Source organism: Ammospiza nelsoni, chromosome 25 (assembly GCF_027579445.1).
Source record: "Ammospiza nelsoni isolate bAmmNel1 chromosome 25, bAmmNel1.pri, whole genome shotgun sequence".
In the NCBI taxonomy this organism is placed as follows: Eukaryota; Metazoa; Chordata; class Aves; order Passeriformes; family Passerellidae; genus Ammospiza; species Ammospiza nelsoni.
The window spans coordinates 3,851,776-3,877,440 of record NC_080657.1 but is presented as its reverse complement, the minus strand read 5'-3'; the positions used below and the strand labels follow the sequence as shown (position 1 = coordinate 3,877,440).

Here is a 25,665-nt window from a genome sequence, read left to right as displayed (position 1 = left end):
GCGCTCCCGCCGCTCTCCCGAACCATTTCCATGATGTGTCACTGCACAAACTCCATTCCCGAACAATGGGGGCTCCCGTGCCAGCGGGACTCCCAACCACCCCGCGGGCCCGGGCCGGACCGGCCACACTGCGGCGCTCCGGGCGGGCACCGCCACTCCAGAGACGGGCACTGACACGGGACACAGTGACACAGAGCCCGGGGCACAGGGGCACGGAGGGGACACGGGTGACACAGGGTGACACAAAGGGACCCGGGCCCGGGCAGGCCGAGCCGAGGTTGCCGTGGCAACCGGGCCCGGAGGTGCCACTGCGCCTGCGCCGCCGCGCGGTGCTCCCGGAATTGCGTCAGGCGCTGCTGAGCGCCGGAAGTGCCGCGCGCGTGTCCGCGGCCCGGCCTGAGCGCTCCGGGCCTGTCCCGGCACCGGCCCCGGAACCGATACCGGCAGCGGAACCCGAACCGACAGTGATACCGGCACCGGAACCCGCATCCACACCCATACCGGCGCCGGAACCCGAACCGACAGTGATACCGGCGCCGGAACCCGCATCCACACCGATACCGGCGCCGGAACCCGCATCCACACCGATACCGACACCGGAACCCTCACACACACTGATACCAATACCGGCACCATGGTGAAGCCGCGCTACAAGGGCCGCTGCTCCATCAACCCCTCCCGCGCCAGCACCAACCCCGGTACGGGCAGGGCCGCGGGTCGGGCGGGCTGAACCGGAGCGAACCGAAGCGAAGCGGGGCTGATGTTCTCTTGTCTCCGCAGATCGCATCGGGGGCGAGGGAGGGAACAACATGCGGGACCGAGCGACCATCCGGCGGCTCAACATGTACCGGCAGAAGGAGCGCAGGTGAGGGCCCGGCCTGGCCTGGCCGCGATCCCGGGACAGGCCCCAGAACGCCTCGGGACTGGAACTGGGAAGGAAAGATACATTATTTAATAAATATTCTTGTTTTTCAATAGGAAATTACCACAAAAATCGTTCCCTGTGAGGGTGGGCAGGCCCTGGCAGAGCGTGCCCAGAGCAGCTGTGGCTGTCCCTGGATCCCTGGCTGGGACTGGCACTGGGAAGGAAGGATACATTGTTTAATAAAAATTCTCGTTTTCCAATAGGAAATTACCATAAAAATTGTTCCCTGTGAGGGTCAGGCCTTGGCACAGGTGCCCAGAGCAGCTGTGGCTGTCCCTGGGTCCCTGGCAGTGCCCAAGGCCAGGCTGGACAGGGCAGTGGGACAGTGGATGGGCTTTAAGGTCCCTTCCAACCCAAAGCCTTCTTTGATTCTGTGATAGATTATGATACTGTCATATTATGATTGATTTGTGATACATTAATGTGCCAGCTGATGTTCTAATCTTTCTAACAGCTTCTGTGCCTTTCCTGAGGCTGCTGCACCCTGCAGGCACTCACATGATGAGTTTGTAGTCCAACATGTGTTTTATCCTGCACAAGAAATTCTTGTTCATTCAGCCTTCATTTCTAGTGCATCAAGTTTTAATTACTGCCATTTTTTCATGGTGTCTAAACCATTATCTTGGACTATTGGTAGCTGTTTTGTCATATGGAAACTTTGAGAGTTGCTCTGTGGTGGGCTCTGTAACCCTTTGAGCTGGGGAGCCTGATCCTGATCCTAGGCCTGATCAGAGGCCTGAGCCTGATTCCAAGCCTGATCCCACCCTGATCCTGAGCCTGATCCCAGCCTGATCCTGATCCTGATCCCAGGCCTGATCCCATCCTGATCCTGATCCCAGGCCTGATCCTGAGCCTGATCCTGAGCCTGAGCCTGATCCCAGGCCTGATCCTGATCCTGATCCCAGCCTGATCCTGAGCCTGATCCTGAGCCTGATCCCAGCCTGATCCTGAGCCTGATCCTGATCCCAGGCCTGATCCTGAGCTCTCAGCAGCCCAGCAATGTACCCAGGATACAGGTGTAAAACACTTGATGCATCTGCCTGGAGAGACCCAGACCACACAGAATTCCTGAATTTCCCACAGCAGCAAAGCTCAAAATCTCCCCCCAAACACCTGAAGAGCCTCAGCTCCCTCAGCATCTCCACAGAGGGTGCCCCTGTCCCACACTTAGACATCCATGGCAGGGGAGCAGCACCCACCTGGCTGTGCCATGGCAGTTCTGTTTCACATCACCTTCTTTGGTTTCTTGTGCCAAATTTCCCCCTGTTTGGGGAGCAGATGGGAAGGAGGGATTTTGAGATATTGCTGAGTTCAAACCAGGTCTCCTCTTGTACATCCTGTATGGGTGAGTCCTGCAGAGCTGGTTAAAGGGCTTTGTGAGAGAGCTCAGTGGGGTTTGCCAGAAAACAGCACTGGTGCCTTTTGCAGCCCCAGGAGCCCTTCCTGGCTGCCACAAGCAGCTGCAGGGAGGGTCTGGCCTGGCTGGAGTGACACCAAGGGCTGTGACTGCCATCAGTGCCACTCGGGTTGGGTAACTCACCTCAGGGATGCACAGCAGCATTCACCACTGCAGGGCAGGGTCCCTCTGTCACAGACATCTTTTATGAAAAGTCCTTTCCTTAGGATTTTTTCCTCCTGAGAAGCTGAGAGGCCTCAGGAACAAAATGTAAACATTGATTATCTGCTGCTGTGGGATGCAACAGGTGCATCTGTGATTGGTCTCATGAGGTTGTTTCTAATTAATGGCCAATCACAGTCAGCTGGCTCAGACAGAGAGCCAAGCCACAAACCTTTATCATTCCTATTCTATTCTTAGCCAGCCTTCTGATGAAATCCTTTCTTCTATCCTTTTAGTATAGTTTTAATGTAATATATATCATAAAATAATAAATCAGCCTTCTGAAACATGGAGTCAGATCCTCATCCCTCATCCAAGAACCCCTGTGAACACCATCACAGTCCCTCTGCATTTTGTGCTTCTGCTTCTGGCCTGGCACACACAGGGCCTGAGGGGTCAGTGCTGCCCTTTGTGCACTGACATTTCTTCATTTGTCCCTCAGGAACAAACGTGGCAAAATCATCAAACCTCTGCAGTATCAGTCAACTGTGGCACCAGGCACTGTTGCAAGAGTGGAACCAAATATCAAATGGTTTGGTGAGTTTTGTCCAAATTCCAGACTCAGCAAGCTTCAAAGCTGTTGAATTTAGTGTGATGGAAGGGGTTTGTTTCAGAATGGTGATCTGAGAGCTGTGTGGGAAGGAGAGGGACCCCTGCTGTTGTTGATGCCTTGTGGGGCTACCAAAAAACAGAGGGCAGACAAAATTAAGGGAATAAAAAGCAATTATACTTATTGAAGGACCTCCAGGTACATTTAGGGCAGACAAAGCCCCCCAAGGGCCACCCAAAATGGATGACAGGTCATGAGTTTTCACACTTTTTTTATAAGTTTGGTTCATTTGCATATTGGGGGTTCATCTTCCAATTACAGCTTCAGCTAATGAAGTCATTTACCCCAAGTTTGCTGCCCCCAACTCACTTTTGTTTCCATCTCTGGGGCCTGAGGCAGTGAGGTGTCCTTGACTGCCAGGCCTGGAGAGGAATTGTTGTGTCTGCCCCAAATGGGGAAGCAGCAGCTCCCACTGTGTGTGGAGTTTGGAGTTATACACTAAAGAACTGCAGGATTACAAATATATGAAAATAGAAAAGCTGAAATCCTGAGGCATCATTGTCACCCCTTGCCTGTACCTGTGCTTTGGGGCTTTGCTCTCCCTCAGGGGGGTTATTTTGGCTCCTGTTTTGTTCCCCAAGGTTTGCCCATGTGTATGGCTAGTAAATATCCTAAAGATACTTTTAAAATTTCCTATAAATGGTGGCAAAGAAAGGGATTGGCTGCTTCTTTGGGCTTGGTCTCAAGTAAAACCCTTTTTGTTTTCACTGATATTTTTGTTTCTAGATGCAAAGCTCATGTTTTATTAGTGTCCCCAGTTGGAGCAGTTGAGATCAGGAATGGCCAAGTGTGATGTTTGTTTTTTTACAGGAAATACTCGTGTGATCAAGCAATCATCCCTGCAGAAATTCCAGGAGGAGATGGAGACTGTAATGAAGGATCCTTACAGGGTGATCATGAAGCAGAAGAAGCTGCCCATGTCCCTGTTCCACGACAGGATCAAACCACACGTGGGTATCCCTGTGTGCACAGCTGTGAGCAGCTCTGCTGTCCTGATCAGTCTGGGAAATACTGGGAAATGCTGCCTTCTACAAGGGGCAGCTGGAGTGGATTCCTTGGGGAAGGATGGTTCTGTCCTGTCACTGTGGCCATCAAGTGTTAGAGCAAAGAGAGATATATTATTTAATAAAAATTCTCATTTTCCAATAGGAAATTACCCCAAAAATTCTTTTCTGTGAGGGTGGGCAGGCCTGGCACAGGGTACTCAGAGCAGCTGTGGCTGCCCCATCCCTGGCAGTGCCCAAGGCCAGGTTTGGAGCCACCTGGGACAGTGGAAAGCGTCCCTGCCATGGCAGGGGTGGCACTGGATGGGCTTTAAGGTCCCTTCCAGCCCAAAGCCTTCTGTGATTCTGTGACAGGTTATGATATTGTCATATTATGATCTGATTTCTGATAGGTTAATGGGGGTTTGAGGGGTTACTGTGTATGGTCTTTTGACGTTCTAATGCCTCTAACAGCTTTTGTGCCTTTCCTGAGGCTGCTGCACCCTGCAGACACTCACATGATGAATTTCAACTCAAACACGTGTTTTATCCTGTACCAGAAATTCTTCTTCATTCACCCTTCATTTCTAGTACATCCAATTTTAGTTACTGCCATTTTTTCACTGTGTCCAAACCATTATTTTGGACTATTGGTAGATGTTTTGTCATATGGAAACTTTGCAAGTTCATGTCATAAGAACATTATTTAAATTAGGGAAAAGGTTGTGTTAAAACATGCATTACAAAAACAAATTGCTCCTTTCAGCCATGCACTGTTTGCTGTTCCAAGACAAGCTGGCTTTCATTGCAAGCTTTAAAATCTAGTTTTGATTGTAATTATCCCTGACAAAAATCTGAGAATTTGGCGAGATTTGTGCTCTTGTTAGAAAAACAAGCAGTGATCAAAGATAGCAGCTGAATTTTCATCACGGTGCCTGTAATTGCATTTGACACCATTTATGGTGGAAGAACTGAAGCATGGCTCGTTGGCAAGTGCAGAATGTTTTGTTGCTTATTAAGTATCCACTCTTGTGTTTCTCAAAGCTTGAAGTGGAAAACTCAAACATTATTAAGGAAGTGCCTGTCACTTACAGGCTGCCAGGGCTGTGTTGAACTTGGGGCTCTTTTCCTGTGTTTCACGAGAGATTGGAAAAAAATGGTGTTTGGGGTTTGTTTTTTTTAACCAACCTGTTTTTCCTCAGACCTCCAGAGTTCACATTCTTGACACAGAAACATTTGAAACAACGTTTGGCCCCAAAGCACAGAGGAAAAGACCAAATCTGTCTGCAAGTGATGTGCAGTCTCTGGTGGAGAATGCTGAGGCTTCATCAGAGTCTTATGACCAGGGCAAGGACCGAGACCTGGTGACAGAGGACACTGGTGTAAGGTGACTGGAAAGGAAAAATTATTCATTGTGTACATATAGGAAAAGCCAGCCTTGTTTTTAAATATGGATCTGGTACCTCCATCAATGTTGTTACTGTGTGAGGAGGAAGGAAAAGGAGATTAGCTGAATGTGGGGTTTTGGCTAAATACCAATTGTTACTTGGGCTTTGTCCCCTCTTTTGTCTGTAAATGGATTAAGAGAAGATGATCCTGACTCTGTATCTGTGGTGCTGATGTTTCTGGTGATATCTTCTAGGGATGAAGCACAAGAGGAAATCTTTAAGAAAGGACAGTCCAAAAGAATCTGGGGTGAGCTCTACAAGGTAAATGGCACTTGGATTTTACAGCAATCACATCTGTCAGCCTTTACACAGTTAGGGGCTTCAGCACAGCACTGAAATCCTGTACAGCAACAATGAGAAAAACTCAAAAAGAGTAGATTTTAAGTTCTAAATCTCTGCCTGACTGAGCTTGATTCTTGAGCTCTTGTCCTGCAGGAACAAACATTCTTAAAATACATGATCTAGAAGAGGACTGGCAGAGTGAAGGTATCAGTTTCTCTTGGACTCCTGGGTCTTCACCACAAGTAAAAGAGTCATGTTCCCTTTAGTTTCTTTAGGCTAAAAACATCTGGCATGTTGATGGGGTCATCTTGGGAGAGCTCTGACCCTCAATTCTCCATGAGCCACCATGGCTGCCAGAGAAATGGAGACTGAGTGAATCGGGGTGGTATGAGCAGTTTGTGTGCTCTCTGTGACTCTCTAGGTGTGAAATTGTTTGACTTTTTGCTCTGAATTTCTGAATGTAGCTAAAAACCTTTTCATTTGGATCTAAAAGCACTGGGAATGGTTCAGCAAAACAGATTTCAGTAAGAGGCTGCCAAAACTGCAGGAAAAAGCTGTGAAACAAATTCACTTGGCTTGAAACAAGTCATAAATGACAGCTCCCTGCTGTAGCTGCTTCGTGGACTAACAGCAGGTTCCTGCTTGGTTGTGTGTTTCATATTGGTCCAGAAAACATCCTTTATACCCTGATGCATTATGAAATGGGAGAAGGGAGTTGTTGCTGAATGGAGGATGAACACTGGGGGTTTGTGTGCTGCAGCACTTTAGTTTTCCCATTTGGGTGTAGTGGTTTCTTCACTGGTGCGTAAGAGCAGGTAAAAGTTGTTCAGCTCTCCAGGCTGAATTTGGAGGGGATTTAGGAGAGGAGAGAGTAGAGCATCAATGGATGTTAGTCTGAACTTCACTTGTCTGTGGGGAACTAGCAGTTTGTGAAGGATACAAGGTTTTTAAATTAATTATATAGTTTCAAATATCACTAGTTTTCATTTGGGAGGTACAGATATCTTGCTTTCTGCAAAATCCATTATTTCTGTGTGTTTTTTTTTTTATATTTTTCAGGTGATTGACTCATCAGATGTTGTTGTTCAAGTTCTGGATGCCCGAGATCCCATGGGCACTCGCTCCCCTCACGTGGAATCCTACCTTAAAAAGGAGAAGCCTTGGAAACATCTCATTTTTGTCCTGAACAAATGTGATCTCATTCCTACCTGGGCCACTGTAAGCACAGTCCTGCCTGTTATTCTGTGGACCTTCTTTGTTCCTGTTGTGGCTGTAGCTCTGTGCCAGTCCCCATGCTGGTCTGGAAGGGCGTACTGCAACTGGGGCACTGGGAGTTCTCTGCTTGCCTGCAGTAAAAGTAACAATTACCATGTAAATCTGTCCAAGTTTGGCCAAGTTGAGCAACACACGCCAGCCACAAATTCCCTACTTCCTCTGTCTGGATTTAACAGTTCAGCTGTTGTCTCCAGAGTGTGCTAAATGTTAGTCTGCCTAGGATCCATATCCACCCCAGCTGGTTTGCTTTATGTCATTAAACTAATGAGTTTTAGCTAGCAGTGAAGGCATTTTTGGGAAATTGTTTGTCTTTAATACAAACAATACTGTTGGGCTGGGGAAGTGCTTCAAAGGTTCTTCCTTAGCAATGTTCATGTTGCAGTTGTGAGCCCAGTGCAGAGGCTGTGTCCTCCTCTCTGAGCTCAGAGTGTCACTGTCCAGCCCCAGTCTCTAACCCAGCCCTCTTTGCCTCTGCAGAAGCGTTGGGTCACTGTCCTTTCCCAGGAGTATCCAACACTTGCTTTCCATGCCAGCCTCACAAACCCATTCGGCAAAGGTGCCTTCATCCAGCTCCTCAGGCAGTTTGGAAAGGTACAAAACGATTTTGGGGATCTGTGGTTGGCTTGGGGAGGTTACTGTGTGTGGTCTTTTGCTTTGTTAGCAATTGGGGTTCAGGACTGCAGTGGTAATTCTGTCCCTCACTCCAAGATGTAAAAGGATCTGTTATTTCTCACCAGTTACACTCTGACAAGAAGCAGATCAGTGTGGGATTCATTGGTTACCCCAACGTTGGCAAGAGCTCAGTGATCAATACCCTGAGGTCCAAGAAGGTCTGCAGTGTGGCCCCCATTGCAGGGGAAACAAAGGTAGGAACATCCCAGTGCTAAAGACACAAATGTGCTCGTGTGAAACAGCCTAGTGACCTTGTCAGGTTCTGCACTGACCTGCACAGGTTGTGGGACCCTGAGGAGGAGCTCATGGACAGTCCCTGATCTGAGGCCCTGCTCTGGCAGCATTCCCCAATTCCCACCCTGCTGTACTGCAGGGCTGTGATGGGAATTCTCAGCTGCCCTCACTCCCTGATCCAAACGCTGGGTCAGTGTCTTGGTTTGGAAAGACAGGAGGCTGCTAAGGAAGGCAGGAGCCTCCCCTGAAACAGAGAATGTAAACCCTCCCCACCCCTCCAAAATGCTATAAATTTTAAATTAAGGGACTCTCAGGCAACAAATATAGGAGCAGGAAATAACAGTTCTTTAATAGGGAAAAGGAAAAAAAAAGGATAAAATAAACAGTGCAGTGAACTAAACCAACACTGCCAGAGCCAGAACCCAACCTGACACCCTGTGGGTCAGGCTGTTGGCAGCAGTGCCATTGGAATTGTGGCTCAGCCCTCCTGCAGTGTCAGGGCTGGTTCTGCTGGAGCAGGGATCCTGCAGAAAGGTGCAGTCTCTGCCTCTGAAGATCCAGGGGCAGAGGCAGCTGCTGTTCCTCTGGGCAATGCAGTGCAGAAGCCGTGCTGGTGTTGCAGAATCTCCAGATTCTATCCAGGTAGGAATGCTTGGCTCCTCCCTCTGGGCTCCCATCTCCCAATGGGATGCTGTAGTTCTTATCAGCCATGCAGGGACATTCAGTAGCTGTTATCAGCAGGTGTCCTCCCAGAGGGAGGTGTGATTGATCACTCAGAGAGAGATAAGGCTAAATGCCCACATGACAAAGATAATCTGCCATACAGATGGTAATGGAACACATCTTGCCTTGCAATCTGGAGCACTCAGGCTCTGTTTCTCTGGCTCTGGGCTGCCAGAATGAAGCAAGGCCTGTGTGGAGGTGCTGATGGGAGCTGCTGCTCTCTTGCAGGTGTGGCAGTACATCACCTTGATGCGGCGGATCTTCCTCATCGACTGCCCCGGGGTGGTTTATCCATCAGGAGACTCAGAGACAGACATTGTGCTCAAGGGAGTGGTATGTGCCTGCACTGGGGGCTGGGAGGCTTTGCTTGTTCCCACTGTGATGGTCTCAGAGGGTTGATTCTCTGCTGATGCTCTGCTGTGCTTTTTCAGGTTCAAGTTGAAAAGATTAAGAGCCCTGAAGATCATATTTGTGCTGTGCTGGAAAGAGCCAAAGAGGAGTACATCAGGAAGACATACAAAATTGAGTGCTGGACGGATACAGTGGACTTCCTTGAGAAACTTGCTGCTAGGACTGGAAAACTGCTAAAGGTGTGCCAGCTTCCTGCATTTGTGGGCTGGAAGATCCTGTTCTGAACATGGGAAATGGCAATGGTTCTGTTGCTCATGGTGCATGGGAGGGCTGTGTGCCCCACAAACATGGACATAAACTCTTCTGTTTCTCTCAGGGTGGTGAGCCTGACTTGCAGACTGTGAGCAAGATGGTTCTCAATGACTGGCAGAGGGGCAGAATCCCTTTCTTTGTGATGCCACCAATGGCAGAACCAGTGGCAGGTCAGCCAGCTCCCCAGGTAAGAATGTGATGCTTGTGTCTCCTCTTCCCTCATATTTGATTTTCCTAATGGTATTCACTGCTGCTTCTCCCAGAGTGCCATGGATCTTTGGCAGTGCATGTCCTGGGCTCTGCCCAAGCATGGTCCTTCATGTGACACCTGAATTTTGTGAGGACCAGGTAGCAGTGCTCTTTACAGAGATGTCTGAGTCATTATTACTATGAGAAATGTCAGTAATCATGTTGTCATCTTAGGCTTTTTCTGATGAGAGAAAATGAAAATTGTTCCTGGAGATGGTGGGACAGACTTTGGGGATAATACACCCTGCTCTTCCTTGCAGCCTCCTGTGCTGGAAGCAGCTGTGACATCCAGCCAAGATATCACTGAGGAGAAAGTCTTTGAGTTGGTGGCACCAGCTGTGGAGGCAGCAGAGGAGGGGAACAACACAAACAATGAAATCAGGCAGCTCATGTCCCACGTGCGGCAGAACTTCGGCAGGATTAACGTGGCACCTCAGTTCTCAGAAGAAGACCTGGTTCCTGTGGATGTGCCAGGCTTTGATGACACTGACCATGAATCCACTGGAGAGGAGGAAGAGGAGGAGGAAGAGGAGGAAGAGAAGAATGAGGAACATCCAGGAGAGGAGGAATTGCAGATGGCACCAGGTGTGCAGGAGAGCTCTAAAGCAGTTCTTAAGGCTTTGGAGGACAAGATTGCAAAATACAGAAAATTTTTGGATAAAGCCAAGGCCAAGAGATTCTCAGCAATAAGGTACCTGAATCTGTCCAATGTATTGCAGGGGGGGAAAGGGTTGATGAGGCTCTGCTGTAGATTGACTCCATTTCTGACTTGCTTGACACACATAAGTTGCCACAGCTTATCGGGCTTAGCTATAAGGGTTGGGAATTGGGCAAAATAGCAGTTTGTTTTTGAAAGATTACTCCAGGAGCTGCTATTTACCAGCAAATTAAAAATGTTCTCACTTTTGGAAAGCTGCCTCCTAAACTATGGATTGGAGTTAGCATTATCTTGGTTATCTGGGCAGCAATACTGCATCCTTGGATCCCTCCTTGATGTTGGATAATCCCAAGGTTGGATATCTCTGGGTGTTCATGCATGTGCAGTGAGTCCTGGCACATACAGCAGGCCCAGTTTTAGCAAAGCTCACCCACCAGCTTTATGATGAGGGAGATTTCAAGGTTTAAGTGCTACATTTTCTCTCTCATATAGCACACAAGCACAACAACTCCAGCAACAAGGGTATTGCAATATTCTGGTGCAAAGACTGGCTTTGATGCTGTCAGGGGACTGGGATCTGCTGGAGTCTGATGGCTTCTCAGAGGTGGTCACTGTTTGTGTAACAACAATCTTTTATTGCTGGTTTTATCTTCCATAGAATCCCCAAGCGACTGAGTGACCAAGTGTTTGCAAAATCCGTGGAGAAGGCTGAAGAACCCAAAGAAACTGGAGACAGAGGTAAAATAAGATTAGTAGAGAAAAAAAATGGCATTAAGGGGAGAAGCATCCACTGGATCCTGTGTGCAAGATCTTTTCCCCTAAAACTACTTAAATCTCCCTTTAGCTGTCGCAAGGGCTGCTGCTGACCTGGTGTAGCCTTCCTGTGGAACAGCTGTGTGTGATGGGAGGTGTCCCTCTCAGTGAGGGAGGATACAGTGAAGGCAATTTTTGAGTTCCAGCAGCCTGGGCTCCCAGCAGGCTGCAGCCAGAGCAGCCCTGGGTGTTAGAGGAAGGAGTGGATGGGATTTGGGATGTTATAAAAGCAGAGATACTTCAAGCTATAGGTTTTTACTGAGTTGTTGTCAGTTTTAGTAAAGGCACAATCCAGTGTGAGAGCCCTGTTCTGACAGGATTGTGGAATTCTCCTGGACTTGGCTGAGGCTGGAGCAACCTGCTGTTCAAGAGCAGTTTTCACAGTAATAGCTGTGATTCTCTTGTGAGGAACATTCATGTTGTTTTGGTAGAAGCTCTTAAATACAGCCAAGGGAATATGTTGCTCAAGGAGTTGAAATGGTGACCTCAGCCTGCAGTTCTTCAAACAAATGAATGTTCTGGAAGATACCAAGGGCATGATCTCTGCTGTTTGCAGGCACAGAGAAGAAAAGAAAGATGAAAGAAGAGGAAAGTGATGATGATGACCAGTTGGGTAAACAGCCTTGTAAGAAACTCACATCCAAAGAAGTAAGTGTTCTTTCCTGTAGTACAACTGAGCAGGGAAATCAGCTGGCTTTTCTATCCTTGGCCATATCACTAAAGAGCTTTGAGACTTTGGGCATGAACAGAAGGGGAATGAAATCTGAATTCTGTTATGAATGTGACAACTTCTGTCACCTCCCTCTTACCTGACTATGCACACCAGATTGAATTTTGTGTCTTGCTGCAAAGACTGAAATGGAGTTTTCTCCCATAAGAGCAGGGCGGGTGGGTTCTGTGCAGAGTCACATCAGTAACATTTTGTTTGAAATTATTTATTTTACTTAACGTGTGTGGAATGCAAAGTGAACACCATTGGAGAGTTGCAGACACTGAGGCTCTGGATGCTGGGGATTTGCTAATGTGTTTTGTGTTTGCAGAGGAGACGAGCCGAGAGGCAGCAGCGCTCCAAGAAAGTCGGAGTCCGCTATTATGAAACTCACAACGTGAAAAATAAGAATAAGAACAAGAAAAAAACTGGCTTGGAGGGACAAAGATCAAAGCACAAAAAATACAACCATAAGCAATAGCTGCTTATTCTATTAAATTTTACATAAAACAGCTCTAGTATGCGGTGGCTTTTTTTACTATAAAACTTGCGGTTCCTGTTCAAAGCCCAGTGTGACCGGTCTGTCCTGGCCCCAGGAACAGCATCTCTGTCTTTGTTTCTGCATCATCTGAAAGTTCTTTGTGCAGTTGGAGCTGGTGGTATTTCCACATCGCTGTCCCAGGCCAGCAAACACTGCAGTAGCCAAGCAGCTATTCCAGTGTTGCTCAGTGGTGGGGTTTGGGTGGGTTTTGTTCTGGAAACCCAGTTTTTCCAGTTCTGGAAACTGGCTTTGTGGGGTTTTTCACATGACTACAGGGAATTCTCTTTGCCTTGTTCACCTTCAGTGTAACCGGCTGCTCACAGAGGTACCTCAAGCAGGGATTTCATTTGCTTCCAGTGAGAAGTGAATCTGTGAGTGCCATTGTGCCCCTTCATTTCACCAGAAACAGTCACACCCAGAGCTCTGCTGTTGCCTGTGCTGTCACTGCTGATGGTTCTGGCAAGGGATGTCCATGAACAGTTGACACCAGCAGATACTCAAGGAAATGCCCCCAAGACACCTGTCCAAGAGTGAGCTGCCATTTCTTGGTGCATGTGACTTACTTTGCTTGTAGGCACTTCTATATTTCTGAATCTTCTACAACATTTTCAAATTAATAATGTCAGAGAGATGTTTGCATTTAAAAATATTTATTAGTTATTGCTTTGAAGGTCATTAGCACATTACCAACAGGCAAGTTCCAGACAAGTTCACTGTTCAAAGAGCTGACTGCTGAGATGGCTCTGAAGGAGGGAGCAGTAATTAATAAAAGCTCTTGAATTTCAACTCTTCAAGAGAGAAAGAAAGAACACAGTTACACTGCCTGCTGTTACTGGTAAGTGAAAACTCAAGATCATTTTAGGAAGACAAATCTTTGTCACTAATTGCAAGCTTCTTGCTCTGACAGCTCTTCTGAGCCTGCCTTGAGGACAACAAAACAATTAATTCTTTGCTGCAATGATGCATTCAAGTTGGGCCTGAAAAACAAATGAGACAGTGAGACAAATTAGATTTCCTAACCAAAAAATAAACCTTCAGTGCTGTGGAGGGCTAAATTTTCTGTTGGATGTTCACAGCAAGGAGCTGAGGGATGTTGTGCTGCTGCCAGGAGAGCCAGGCCAGGTTTGTTCCCCAGCAATTCCGTTCCTACATGTTTTATAAATTAGTTTGTCGTTCCTGGCATGAAATTTGTTACATTCTGAGGAGAAGAGAGCTGGCCTTGGCTCTGTACGATGAGAGATTCTGTTTAGAATGTGAAGCATTGAGGAGGAAATTAAATAAAAGCTGTTGAAACAGTGGTCTGAATTCTCAGATTTGAAGCTGGACTATGTGAGCTAAATTAAGTATTTGGCTCTCTAGCATTTGGAACATGAACTGACTCCAGGACAAGAGTAGCTGGGAACAGCAAATTTTGTGATTAGTGAGAAAATTTGATGCCAGTTAGTGGATGGATGGGAGCAGCCACAATAACCCTCAGCAGTGGCACACACAGCTGGTCAAGTACAGGTACTTCAAGGAAGAATCTGATTCAGGGGCAACACACATCTGATCTAAGATTTTGTGTCCTAAAACATTCCAAGGCAGCCTGAAAATCTGAGTTAAAAAGTAAAATCTGCAGGAAAAGCAGCTTGCTCTAAGGGAAATGTTTGTAGTTGTAGCCAGAAACATTTGATGCTGTTCAGGGTGACATTCTTTCCTTACTTAAAAGATGTGGGGTTTTGTTTTCCTTTTAAAAACAAAGTACAGAGCAGCAGCTCTGTTCTCCCCAAAGCCACAAGCACAAGTAATTATCCAGTCCCTGCACAGTTGTTCTTGGGTAATATTTAATGTTAAATGGTGTGTTGTGTTACTAGGGCTTTAATGGTTTTAATGAGAATTTTACCACTAGTATTTGGAATTCTGGATTTGTACTGACCTTCAGCTGCTGGTTTGTCCGTTTGAGGAACAGAACCTCCTCACTGTGTTTCTTCTCTTCTATTTCTCTCCGTTCTGTTTCTTGCCTTTCAATGGCCTCACATTTCGCTTTCTCTTCGCTCACTTGTTTTTCCAGCTCCTCCTTCTCCTCTTCCAGCTCTGCAATCTTGGGAAAGAGTACAGATGTCTCAGGTTTTGTTGGAAAATAGTCAATTTTTAGTTCAGATGGGACTGATGCCTTGAGAGGCTACCTAGAACAGAGGCTAGCCAGAGTTAAAGGAATGAAGGAAGTTTTATTAAAAGGCTTTCAAAGGATACACCTTTGGCAGTGCATGAGCCTGGTTGTGGCTACACCCAAAATGCACCATGGGTCAAGAGTTTTCACAGTTTTATAAGTATTGGCCCATTTACATATTGGAGTTAATTGCTGAATTACAGCTTCAGGTTATGAAGTCCCATCCTCCCAGTTTGCTCTCCTCAATTTACTGCTCATACTTTTTGAGCCTGAAGCTATAATGGTGTTCTCAGGAAAAGAAAAAAGATTGTTTTGGCTAACTAAACTGTGAAGAGAACTTGCTAACACTCTATATGAAGAAGTTCAGAGTTATTTACTAATGCAGTGCAGAATCTGAAAAATACAAGAGAAAAAATTTATGGCATCAGGAGAGAGTGGAGTGTGGTGCAGTCTTTAAAGCTGTACAACAAGCTTCAGAAGAGCAGCTAAGCCCGAGGAGAGTGAGCTGAGTATTTTGATGGTCTTTGCTGCCATCCTGCGGAAACAGAAACAATAAATTTAAGGATATAAAATCTGCTATGTTCATGTGCAGAAAGCTCCATCACGGGGCCCCAAGGCGTCATTCACCTTGTCACACTTTAATTTACAGTCAAAACTTGAAAAAAGATAACAGGTTTCAGTAAAATAATTGTATTACATTAATTGGGATACTAGCACTAATTAAACTCTGCTTTTGCATTGTTTTCAACAGTAAAAGAGAAAGAAATTCAGTATCAGAGTTCATACATGGCAAGCAGAGACAGCGGACTATGTTTTTAAAGTAATTTTTTAGAATCTCTTGTACAATGGGAAGCTGTAAAGATTTAAAGAGCAGAAATTCTCTAAACACTATCAAAGAGGATCTTCCTATAAAATAACCCACCACAACAGAAACTTGACATAAGAAATTCTCTAAACACTATCAAAGAAGGTTCTTCCCATAAAATAAACCACCACAACAGAAACTTGATATAAACACTAAGGCAAACAGGAAGGGGTCAAGGTGGAGGTTTGGAATTAGCATAGCAGACAAAAATTCCACTGTGCAGACTTTGGGAAAGGAAACAGCTTTCCCACAGTCTGCATAGTGCCTGCAGAGCGCCTTGTGGGAACCTGTCAAGGACATATTTTATGAAAAATCCTTTAGTTGGATCTTTTCTCCTAAGAAGCTGAGAGACCTCAGAAACGAAATGTAAACAATAACTATCTGCTGCTGTGAAATGCAACAGGTGCATCTGTGATTGGTCTCATGTGGTTGTTTTTAATTAATGGCCAATCAAAGTCCAGTCTCTGGTCAGTCACAAGATTTTATTACCATTCCATTCCTTTCTAGCCTTCTGATGAAATCCTTTCTTCTATTCTTTTAGTATGGTTCTAATATATCTAATATATTTTCTTTTAATGTAATATATATCTTAATATAATATATTAATATAAAATAATAAATCAGCCTTCTGCAACATAGAGTCAAGATTCTCATCTCTTCCCTCATCCTGGGACCCCTGTGAACACCACCACAGGAACCCAAGTAGTTTGGCAAGGTGTTGGGAAGGATGAAAGTTTGACAAGAAAGTCTCACAGATGTGTATGTTTAGCAGAAAGATTTTTAAATGTAGAGTCTGATGAAGGAATAGAGATGGAAGCAAGTTTTGATATAGAAGAAAAGAATTGCTGAGCCAGTCTTACTGGATAACCAAGGAGGCAAAGGGTGTGTTAGTTAGAAGGGGTTTTCGTGGCTTAGAGCAAAGAATAAACTCACTTTAAACAGAAGATGTTTTTACCAAACAGAAAGATAACACAGGCAAACAAGCCTGCCAATGTTGCAAGTAGAAAAAAGGTCTCAGAACTTTCCACTGCAAGAAAAACCAACTTCTAGCTTAAACTGTAATGTACTGACTTTTAGTGATTGGAGAACAGTAACATGAATATGGTAATTATAGTAGTTATGATAGGCTATAGATAAAAGTTAAGGTATAGATTGGTTCTGCTGTATTAAGATACTCAGCAAAGAAAAGCACAGAATGCATTGTAACCAAAAGAAAAGTATAGAATGCATTGTAACCAAAATTAAAGGGCCTCCAGGTCTGCCTGCAGCTGGAGCTGACAGAGCTGTAGGCACAGGCTCTGTTGCCTATGACCCTGGACTGCTGTAACATCTTGCATGGAATAAACTGCATTTTGGAGAGCTGCATGGAGTCCCCATCTCTCTTTAAGCTCTTATAGTGGTGCCCAACGTGCGGCGCCATCAGTAAGAGCCTGAATGAGGGATGCAGGACTCCAGGCCTGCCTGCAGCTGGAGCTGACAGCTGTCGGCACAGGCTTTGTCACTCATGACCCTGGACTGCTGTAACCTCTTGGATGTAACAAACTGCATTTTGTAGAGCTGCCTGGAGTCCCACATGTCTCATTTAGGCTCTTACAGTGGCGCCCAACGTGCGGCGCCATCAGTAAGAGCCTGAATGAGGGATGCAGGACTCCAGCTGTAGGCACAGGCTCTGTCACCCACAATGCTGGACTGCTGAAAATCTTGGATACAATAAACTGCACTTTGGAGAGCAGCCTGGAGTCCCACGTCTCATTTAAGCTCTCAGAGTGGCACCCAACGTGGGGCACCATTAGTAAGAGCCTGAATGAGGGATGCAGGACTCCAGGCCTGCCTGCAGCTGGAGCTGACAGCTCCACATCTCTCATTCAGGCTCTTACAGCAAGGAAACCTGCTTCCACCCCCTGTCCTTCAGACCATTCAGTGCAGGTGTCTCACCCTTTTCTCCAGGTGGGCCTTGCCCTGCTCGGCCTGCAGCGCCTTGCGCACGCCGAAGGCCACGCTGCTCTCGTAGAGCGCCTGGTACGCCGACAGTGTCAGCTGCAGCTCGTCCCGCACGCGCAGCAGCAGCAGCCCCCGCTCCGCACAGCTCACCGTGGTCTGCCGGATCAGCTCGTCTGCAAGGGAGGAGGGACAGAGCCTGCAGTGCCTCTGCCAGGGACACGGCTGCTCATCTCGCTGTCACGCTGATCATTCAAGATTTTCTAAGCATTCTCATGTTTATATTCCTGTAACAAACTTTCTCACACGGTTTGTGTAAATAACTTGTTGTTTTGCAGTGTTTTATGGAGGAGGAGGAATTTGATGGGTTGTTGGTTTGTGCAGTGTTTTGTTACATTGAGCACAGCAGGTAAAAGCAGAGTGGTGGTGCAGCCCTCCAGGTAATGCCAGTAATTAGCTGATCCCCTAATCTGCAACAGCAAACACTTAAAAACGTGTAATGATTGTTGCAGTCATGGGGGAGCCCTCAGAGGACCCTGCTCTCCAACCCATGGCTAACCCTCAGCTTTGGGAGCCCAGCACTGTGTCATTAGAGTGTGTAACACACACAGAGCTGTAAGTAACTTTAAATAAACTTAGTTGAAGTGCAGCTAAGAGGAAATCTATGAGGATTTAAAGCTGTTTTTCACGTGCAGGCATCCCCTCACCTTTGGGAGCCCACACCATAGAGTGTGTAACACACACAGCTGTAAGTTACTTTAGATAAAACTTAGTTAAAGTGCAGCTAAGAGGGTAACTTCAAGGATTTAAAGCTGTTTTTCACAGGCAACCCCTCGCCTTTGGGAGCCCATGTAACACACACACAGCTTTAAGTAACTTTAAATAAACTCGGTTGAAGTGCAGTTAAGAGGATAACTATGAGGATTTAAGGCTGTTTTTCATGTGCAGGCAACCCCTCACACTGTAGAGTGTGTAACACACACAGAGCTATAAGTAACTTTAAATAAACTTAGTTGAAGTGAAACTAAGAGGATAACTACAAGGATTTAAGGCTGTTTTTCATGTGCAGGCAACCCCTTACCTTAAGGAGCCCAGCACTGTGCGATTAGAGTGTGTAACACACATACAGCTATAAGTTACTTCAGATAAACGTAGTTCAAGTGAAACTTAGAGGACAACTAGGAGGATTTAAAGCTGTTTTTCACATGCAGGCATCCCCTCGCCTTTGGGAGCTCAGCACTGTGTCACTGGAGTGTAACATAAAAATGGCTATAAGTAACTTTAACTAAACTTGGTTGAAGTGCAGCTAAGAGGGTAGCTACGAGTATTTCATGCTGTTTTTCATGTGAAGGCAACCCCTCACCTTTGGGAGCCTAGCACTGTCATTAGGGTGTGTAACATATAAACGGCTATAAGTTACTTTAACTAAACTCGGTCGAAGCGCAGCTAAGAGGGTAACTACAAGGATTTAAGGCTGTTTTTCATGTGCAGGCTGTCCCCGGGGTGGGAGCTGTGTCGGGCACTGACCGAAGCACTGCGTGTAGAGCTCCCTGCGCACGGGGCACAGCCCGGTCTCCCGCGCCTGCCGCTGCTGCAGCTGCCGGTCCAGCTGTTCCTGCAGCTGCACGACGTCGCGGCGGGTGCTGGGCGCGGTGCTCACCTCCTGCACCCAGAGCTTCTGCGCCTCCTCCCACTCCCTGCCAGACAAGCACCGGCCGTTACCGGAGGCACCGGGCGCCCCCCGGGCACCGCCGGCCCCGGCCCGGCCCCGCTCACCGCGGCGGCAGGATGAGGTTCAGGAGCTCCTGCGGCTGCTGCGTGGCGAAGCCGGCGGGGGTGCGCGGAGCCTGACCCTGCGGGAACACGACAGCGCTGTAGCAGCGGGCAGGGCACCGCGTCCCCGGCCCGCTCAGCCCCGGCGGAGCGCGGTGCCCCCCCGCGTGCCCCGTGGGCGCTCACCGCCGCGGAGGGCCTGTCTTCTCGGTGGGACACCACCACGGGCGGGCAGTACCGCAGCAGCGACTCCGGCGGCGCCGCCATGGCGGCCGCGGCACTGTCACCATGGCGACCGCGCCGCGCACCAACGCCCGGGCGGAAGCGCCGGCGGGCCGGAAGTACCGGCGGGGCGGAAGTGGCGGCACTTCCGTCGGGACGGGCGCCATGGAGGCCGCGGCGGAGGAGCGGCGGAGAGAGCGGCGGCGGCGGCGGGAGGTGGCGGTGAAGGCCGAGCGGCGCAGCCCCCGGCGCAGCCCGAGCGAGGAGCGGCGGGGCCCGGCAGGGCCGCGCGCGGGCAGCAGGTGAGGAGGCCCAGCCGCTCGGCCCCGCCACGCTCGGCCCGGCCCCGCCGCTCAACCCCTCCCGTTGTTCCGCAGGTCGCCCCGGCGGAGGAGCAGGTCCGGGAGGAGGAGCCGCTCGCCGCGAGGCAGGAGGAGCCGCAGCCACAGCCCGCACCACGGCGCCGTGAGGGTGAAGCAGGTGAGCGGGGCTGTCGGTGCAGCGGGGCCCGGTTCCCGGGACTCGGCCTGGCGAGCACAGAAGGTCGGTTCAGACAGGGCCCTGCCCGGTGTGCCGTGTCTGGCGAGTCAGGAGCTCCCGCTGCCCGGCTCAGCTGTGCCACCCGTGCCTGGAGCTCCTCTCAGAGCCCTGCCGGTGCCGCAGCCCAGGGAGCTGCATCCTTTCCCCAGAGCAGGCTGCGCTGCCTGTTTGTGGCGCTTTATTCCATGCAAATTGCGGGAAGCCAAGTGGTTTGGCAGGGAAATCTGTTCCAGGTGGTGTCAGAGCTGCACCCCAGCAAGATGGCAAAACCCTTTCTGCATCCTGTGTAAATACTCCCTGTGTGTCTGCGTCAGTGCCATTTGCAGGGTCACCAATGGTGGGTTCAGCACTGCACCCTCATTTATTTCCCGTGTGTGCACAACCACAGATGCGCCTCAAATCAGAGGGAGGGACATCCCAGTATCCCAGTGTGTGGGATTGGGATTTTCTAAAAGGCCGAGGTAGATGAGCTGCTGTTCAGTTCGTGTTTTTACAGTTTAAAAGTTCATGTTTTTACAGGTTAAAAAGTTACAAGACTCTTAGTTTATGTTTTTACAAGTTGGTGTTTTTACAGGTTAAAAAGTTACAGGGCTCTTTGTTATAAGCCATCTTCCAGTACCAGTGAGACTCAGCAGTGGGAGGGGTTTTGTAGGAATTGAAGATGATTTCTCAATTGGTTTTGATAATGCAGAGGTTTTTTTTTTGTTGTCTTACATAGGTAAGTGAGTTTAGTTCAGGTTTTTACAGTTTAGGTTAAAAAGTTTCAAGTTATAAGTCATCTTTCAGTACCAGTGAGAACTCGGGGACTGGCAGGAGCTTGGAAGGAATTTAAGATGATTTTTGAATTAGTTTTTGATAATGCAGTTGGGTTTTTTACATAAGTAAGAAAAGTGAGTTTAATTTGTGTTTGTAAGTATAGGTTAAAAAGTTACAAGACTCGTAGTTATAAGCTGTCTTCCAGTACCAGTGAGAGTTTGGGACTGGGAGGAGTTTGGAAGGAATTTAAGGGTTTTTAATTGGTTTTGACAATGCAGTTTGTTGTTTGTTTGGGTTTTTTGTTTTTTTGTTTTTTTTTTTTTTTTTTTACATAGATAAGAACATCTAGTTCATGTTTTTACAGTTTAGATTAAAAAGTTACAAGGCTCTTAGTTATAAGCCATCTTCCAGTACCAGTGAGAGCTTGGGGACTGGCAGGAGTTTGGAAGGAATTTAAAATGATTTTTTAATTGGTTTTGATAATGCAGTTGGTTTTTTTACATAAGTAAGGAAAGTGAGTTTAGTTTGTGTTTGTAAGTATAGGTTAAAAAGTTACAAGACTGTCTTCCAGTACCAGTGAGAGTTTGGGACTGGGAGGAGTTTGGAAGAAATTTAAGGGTTTTTAATTGATTTTGATAATGTAGTTTGTTTTTTGGTTTTTTTATACATAGGTAAGACCGTTTAGTTCATGTTTTTACAGTACAGGTTAAAAAGTTACAAGGCTCTTAGTTATAAGCTATCCTCAAGTACTAGTGAGAGCTCAGGGACTGGCAGGAGTTTGGAAGGATTTGAAAATTATTTTTGAATTGGTTTTGATAATGCAGTTGGTTTTTTTACATAAGTAAGGAAAGTGAGTTTAGTTTGTGTTTGTAAGTATAGGTTAAAAAGTTATAAGGCTCTTAGTTAAAAGCTGTCCTCAAGTACCAGTGAGAGCTCAGCGAGTGGGCAAGGTTTGGAGGGAATTTAAGGGTTTTGATAATGCAGTTTAGTTTTTGGGGGGTTTTTGCATAGGTAAATGAGTTTAGTTCCTATTTTTCCAGCATAGGTTAAAAAGTTACAAGTTCTACTTAGCTATAAGCTGCTGATTTTCCAAAAGGCTGAGTGGCTGAGCTGCTGTTTGACTCTGGCTGTCCCTGCAGGAGCGGGAGGATCACTGTGGCAGGGTGAAGGAGGAGAGGAAGCAGAGGCACCCAGCAGAGCAGGAGCAGCGGCGGGACCGCGACAGGAGCGGGGACAGGGACAGGCACAAGGAGCACTCAGACAGGAAGAAGAACCCTGGAGCTCGCAGCCACGAGCGGGACGCACAGAACCTGCGGGAGCAGCAGGCGGAGAGGGAGCTGCACAACGAGAGGAGGCGAGAGCACCGGCAGGGCGAGCCCGACGCTGAGCCCTGGCAGTCAGACAGCAAGCAGAAAGAAAAACCCGCCGCCAACAAGGAGAAACCGAGCTTCGAGCTGTCGGGGGCGCTGCTGGAGGACAGCAACACCTTCCGGGGCGTGGTGATCAAGTACAGCGAGCCGCCCGAGGCGCGCATCCCCAAGACGCGCTGGCGCCTGTATCCCTTCAAGAACGACGAGTTCCTGCCCGTGATGTACATCCACAGGCAGAGCGCCTACCTGCTGGGCCGGCACCGCCGCATCGCCGACATCCCCATCGACCACCCCTCCTGCTCCAAGCAGCACGCCGTCTTCCAGTACCGGTGAGGCTCGGCAGGGGTGGTTTGGGAGGAGTTTAAGGGGTTTGAATTGGTTTTGATAGTGCAGTTGGTTTTTTACATAGGTAAGAGAGTTTAGTTCACATTTTTACTGTGTAGGTTAAAAGGTTACTAGGCACTCAGTTATAAGGCTTTTTAAAGGTTTATTGATTAATAAAACCCATCCCCATCGACCACCCCTCCTGCTCCAAGCAGCACGCCGTCTTCCAGTACCGGTGAGGCTCGGCGGGGGGAGGAGCTTGGAAGGAATTTAAGATCAGATTTTTTAATTGGTTTTTATAATGCAGTTGGTTTTGGGGTTTTTTTTACATAGGTAAGAGAGTTTAGTTCACATTTTTACAGTATAGGTTAAAAAGTTGCAAGTTATACTTAGTTGTAAGCCGTCTTCCAGTACCGGTGAGAGCTCGGGGATGGGAGGAGCTTGGAAGGAATTTAAGATGATTTTTGAATTGGTTTTGATAATGCAGTTTGGTTTTTGGTTTTGTTTTTTTTTTTTTTACACAAGTAAGAAAAGTGCCTTTAGTTCATGGTTTTACAGTATAGGTTAAAAAGTTGCAAGTTATACTTAGTTATAAGCTGTCTTCCAGTACCCGTGAGAGCTCAGGGAGTGGGAGGAGTTTGGAAGGAATTTAAGATGATTTTTGAATTGGTTTTGATAATGCAGTTTGGTTTTTTTTTTAGGAAAGTAGTTCATGTTTTTATGGTATAGGTTAAAAGGTTACTAGGCACTCAGTTATAAGGCTTTTTAAAGATCTATTAATTAATAAAACCCATCTCCATTGACCACTCCTCCTGCTCCAAGCAGCACGCTGTCTTCCAGTACCAGTGAGGCTCAGGAGTGGGAGCAGCTTGGAACAAATTTAAGGGTTTTTAATTGTTTTTGATAATGCAGTTGTTTGTGGTTTTTTCTACATAATTAAGAAAAGTGAGTTTAGTTCATGGTTTTACAGTTAAAAAGTTACAAGACTCTTAGTTGTAAGCTGTCTTCCAGTACCAGTGGGAGCTCAGGCAGCTTCGGGACTGAGAGGAGTTTTGAAGGAATTTAAGATGAGATTTTTGAATTGGTTTTGATAATTCAGTTGGTTATTTTTTTCTACATAAGTAAGAAAAGTGTGTTTAGTTCATGGTTTTACAGTATAGGTTAAAATGTTACAAGGCTCTTAGTTATAAGCTATCCTCAAGTACCAGTGAGAGCTCGAGGGAGTGGGAGGAGTTTGGAAGGAATTTAAGAATTTTGAATTGGTTTTGATAATGCAGTTGTTTGGTTTTTTTCTTTACGTAAATAAGAAATCTGAGTTTAGTTCATGTTTTTAAGTATAGATTAAAGCGTTTCAAGACTCTTAGTTATAAGCAGTCTTCCAGTTCTGGTGAGAGCTCAGGAGTGGGAGGGGCTTTGAAGGAATTTAGGATGATATTTTTGAATTGGTTTTAATAATTCAGTTGGGTTTTTTTCCTACACAAGTAAGAAAAGTGAGTTTAGTTGGTGTTTGTAAGTATAGGTTAACAAGTTACAAGGCTCTTAGTTATAAGCCGTCTTCCAGTACCAGTTGGAGCTTGGGGAGTGGGAGGAATTTGGAAGGAATTTAAGGTTTTTAAATTGTTTTTCACAACGCAGGGTTCTTTTTGTTTTGTTTTCTTACATAGGTAAGTGAGTTTAGTTCACGTTTTTACAGTTTAGGTCAAAAAGTTACAAGACCCTTCGTTATAAGCCATCTTCCCACCACCCCGCAGAGCACAATTTCTGCCCCTGCTGCTTTTTGAACACGTTTGCAGTGTCTCAGGTGGCTGAGCAGTGGTTTTGTTGCAGGCTGGTGGAGTACACCCGGGCTGATGGCACCGTGGGCCGCAGGGTGAGGCCCTACATCATCGACCTGGGCTCGGGGAACGGCACCTTCCTCAACAACCAGCGCATCGAGCCCCAGCGCTACTACGAACTCAAGGAGAAGGACGTGCTCAAGTTCGGCTTCAGCAGCAGGGAGTACGTGCTGCTCCACGAGTCCTCTGACAAATCTGAGGCCAACACCAAGGACGATGATGAGGATGAGGAGAAGGAGGAGGAGTCTGACAGTTAACGGAGGAGGGAGAAGCTGGGGAGAGGCAGAGGAGGGAAACTCCTTGTGGTTGAACAGGACTGGGATGTGAACGTGGAGCATTGCAGCACTGATGCCTCTTGTTGCCTTAAAGTCCTTTCTCTGTTGCTGGTCTGTTCCCATAGTTTGTTTTGAGGAGCTTTGCTCGTTATTTGTGTTTGATAGTTTTGCATATCAGGAAATACAGCTTTATTTTTTATTTTATTTTTCTCCCAAGAAGCCGAAGAGCACCTGGATGTGAAAACTCTTGGTGCTGGAAACCCTCCACAGATGTTGCCAGACTCTTCCAGCAAACCATGTCAAACACAGACAGCATCTGGAAAATTATTTTTATGACTTGTTTTGTTGTAGCCCTTTGAAAATGCTACAGACTGAAAGGTTAGTTAGAGAGTACCTGATGCACGTCCTGTTCAGTAGTTTGCCAAATTCCTCTGCCTGTTGAGAGTTCTGACAGGAGAATTTACCTGGATCACTGCTAAAATGGCAGAAATGTGGCAAAGATTCTCATGTATTTGTATGTTTTTAGTATTTAATTTGTCTCATTGGTAACTGAGGGACGGGCATTTCACTGGAATTCCGTCTGGAAATCACAAGAGAATGTGAAACAGAAGTTAAACAGTTCTTGGAATTTCAGGTGATGAGACTGTGACCCAAGTTCCCTGTTCCCACACATGATGCTGAAGCTGCCCTGGATGTGGAGTGTCTGGGTTGTAAGCTAGAACCCTTTTTCCTGACCCCACCCCAGGGTTTGTTTGTGTCAGGAAGAAACACCTTTGATAGGGTGACATGTTTTAACCAGTTTGCACTATTTAAGTTCTCTTTTTATAAAAACTTACCCAAGTCCTTTGTTTAACAGTGAAGAAGTCAGTGTTTAGGGAGAGAAGCACCAGTCCCACTCACTGGGAGTTGCAGAGTTTTTGGTGTCTCTCCAACGTTGCTTTATGTTCAATGTGTGTGTCCCACACTTCACTGACTCACCTGGGTGTTTGTGGTCTCACCTCTTTGTCCCTGCTGTGTACAGACTGTACACAAAGGTGCTTGTTGTACACATGGATAGTGTAAATATGGGGCATTGCTCTGGGGTTTCAGATGGGTAGGATGGGGTTTGAGCAGGAGGAGCTCCTTTATATCTACTCCAAGGGTTTTTAAATAAACAATTTGTAAATTTAGCCTTGATTGCTTTCAGTTGTAATATTTTTCTAGCGTCCTTTTTTC

At 46.9% G+C, this 25,665-nt stretch overlaps 3 protein-coding genes across 4 annotated transcripts; 2 read left to right on the top strand and 1 right to left on the bottom strand.

Moving 5' to 3' along the window:
• The first annotated feature begins 383 nt into the window (after positions 1-383).
• On the top strand, positions 384-12,374 carry GNL2 (G protein nucleolar 2). Its single transcript, XM_059488631.1, has 16 exons — positions 384-698; positions 781-865; positions 2,986-3,080; positions 3,964-4,103; positions 5,339-5,523; positions 5,779-5,845; positions 6,926-7,084; positions 7,619-7,732; positions 7,879-8,007; positions 8,999-9,103; positions 9,202-9,360; positions 9,498-9,620; positions 9,943-10,373; positions 10,999-11,078; positions 11,710-11,801; positions 12,194-12,374. Exons 1-16 carry the CDS (start codon positions 635-637, stop codon positions 12,341-12,343), a joined length of 2,178 nt encoding a protein of 725 aa, XP_059344614.1. The 5' UTR covers positions 384-634; the 3' UTR covers positions 12,344-12,374.
• Positions 12,375-13,036: 662 nt separating this feature from the next.
• DNALI1 (dynein axonemal light intermediate chain 1) lies at positions 13,037-19,424 on the bottom strand. Of its 2 annotated transcripts, none has more exons than XR_009419980.1 (6): positions 19,315-19,424; positions 19,132-19,208; positions 18,883-19,052; positions 17,353-17,531; positions 14,319-15,087; positions 13,037-13,380 (listed from the first exon to the last, which is right to left on the bottom strand). XR_009419980.1 is itself a non-coding variant. In XM_059488632.1 (6 exons), exons 1-6 carry the CDS (start codon positions 19,393-19,395, stop codon positions 13,345-13,347), a joined length of 708 nt encoding a protein of 235 aa, XP_059344615.1. In that variant the 5' UTR covers positions 19,396-19,424; the 3' UTR covers positions 13,037-13,344. The 2 variants fall into 2 exon arrangements, 1 of the variants encoding a protein (XP_059344615.1); XM_059488632.1 differs by having other exon boundaries at positions 14,319-14,483.
• An 83-nt stretch (positions 19,425-19,507) lies between these two features.
• On the top strand, positions 19,508-25,619 carry SNIP1 (Smad nuclear interacting protein 1). Its single transcript, XM_059488837.1, has 4 exons — positions 19,508-19,652; positions 19,728-19,830; positions 21,786-22,345; positions 24,168-25,619. Exons 1-4 carry the CDS (start codon positions 19,516-19,518, stop codon positions 24,430-24,432), a joined length of 1,065 nt encoding a protein of 354 aa, XP_059344820.1. The 5' UTR covers positions 19,508-19,515; the 3' UTR covers positions 24,433-25,619.
• The last annotated feature ends 46 nt before the right edge of the window (positions 25,620-25,665 follow it).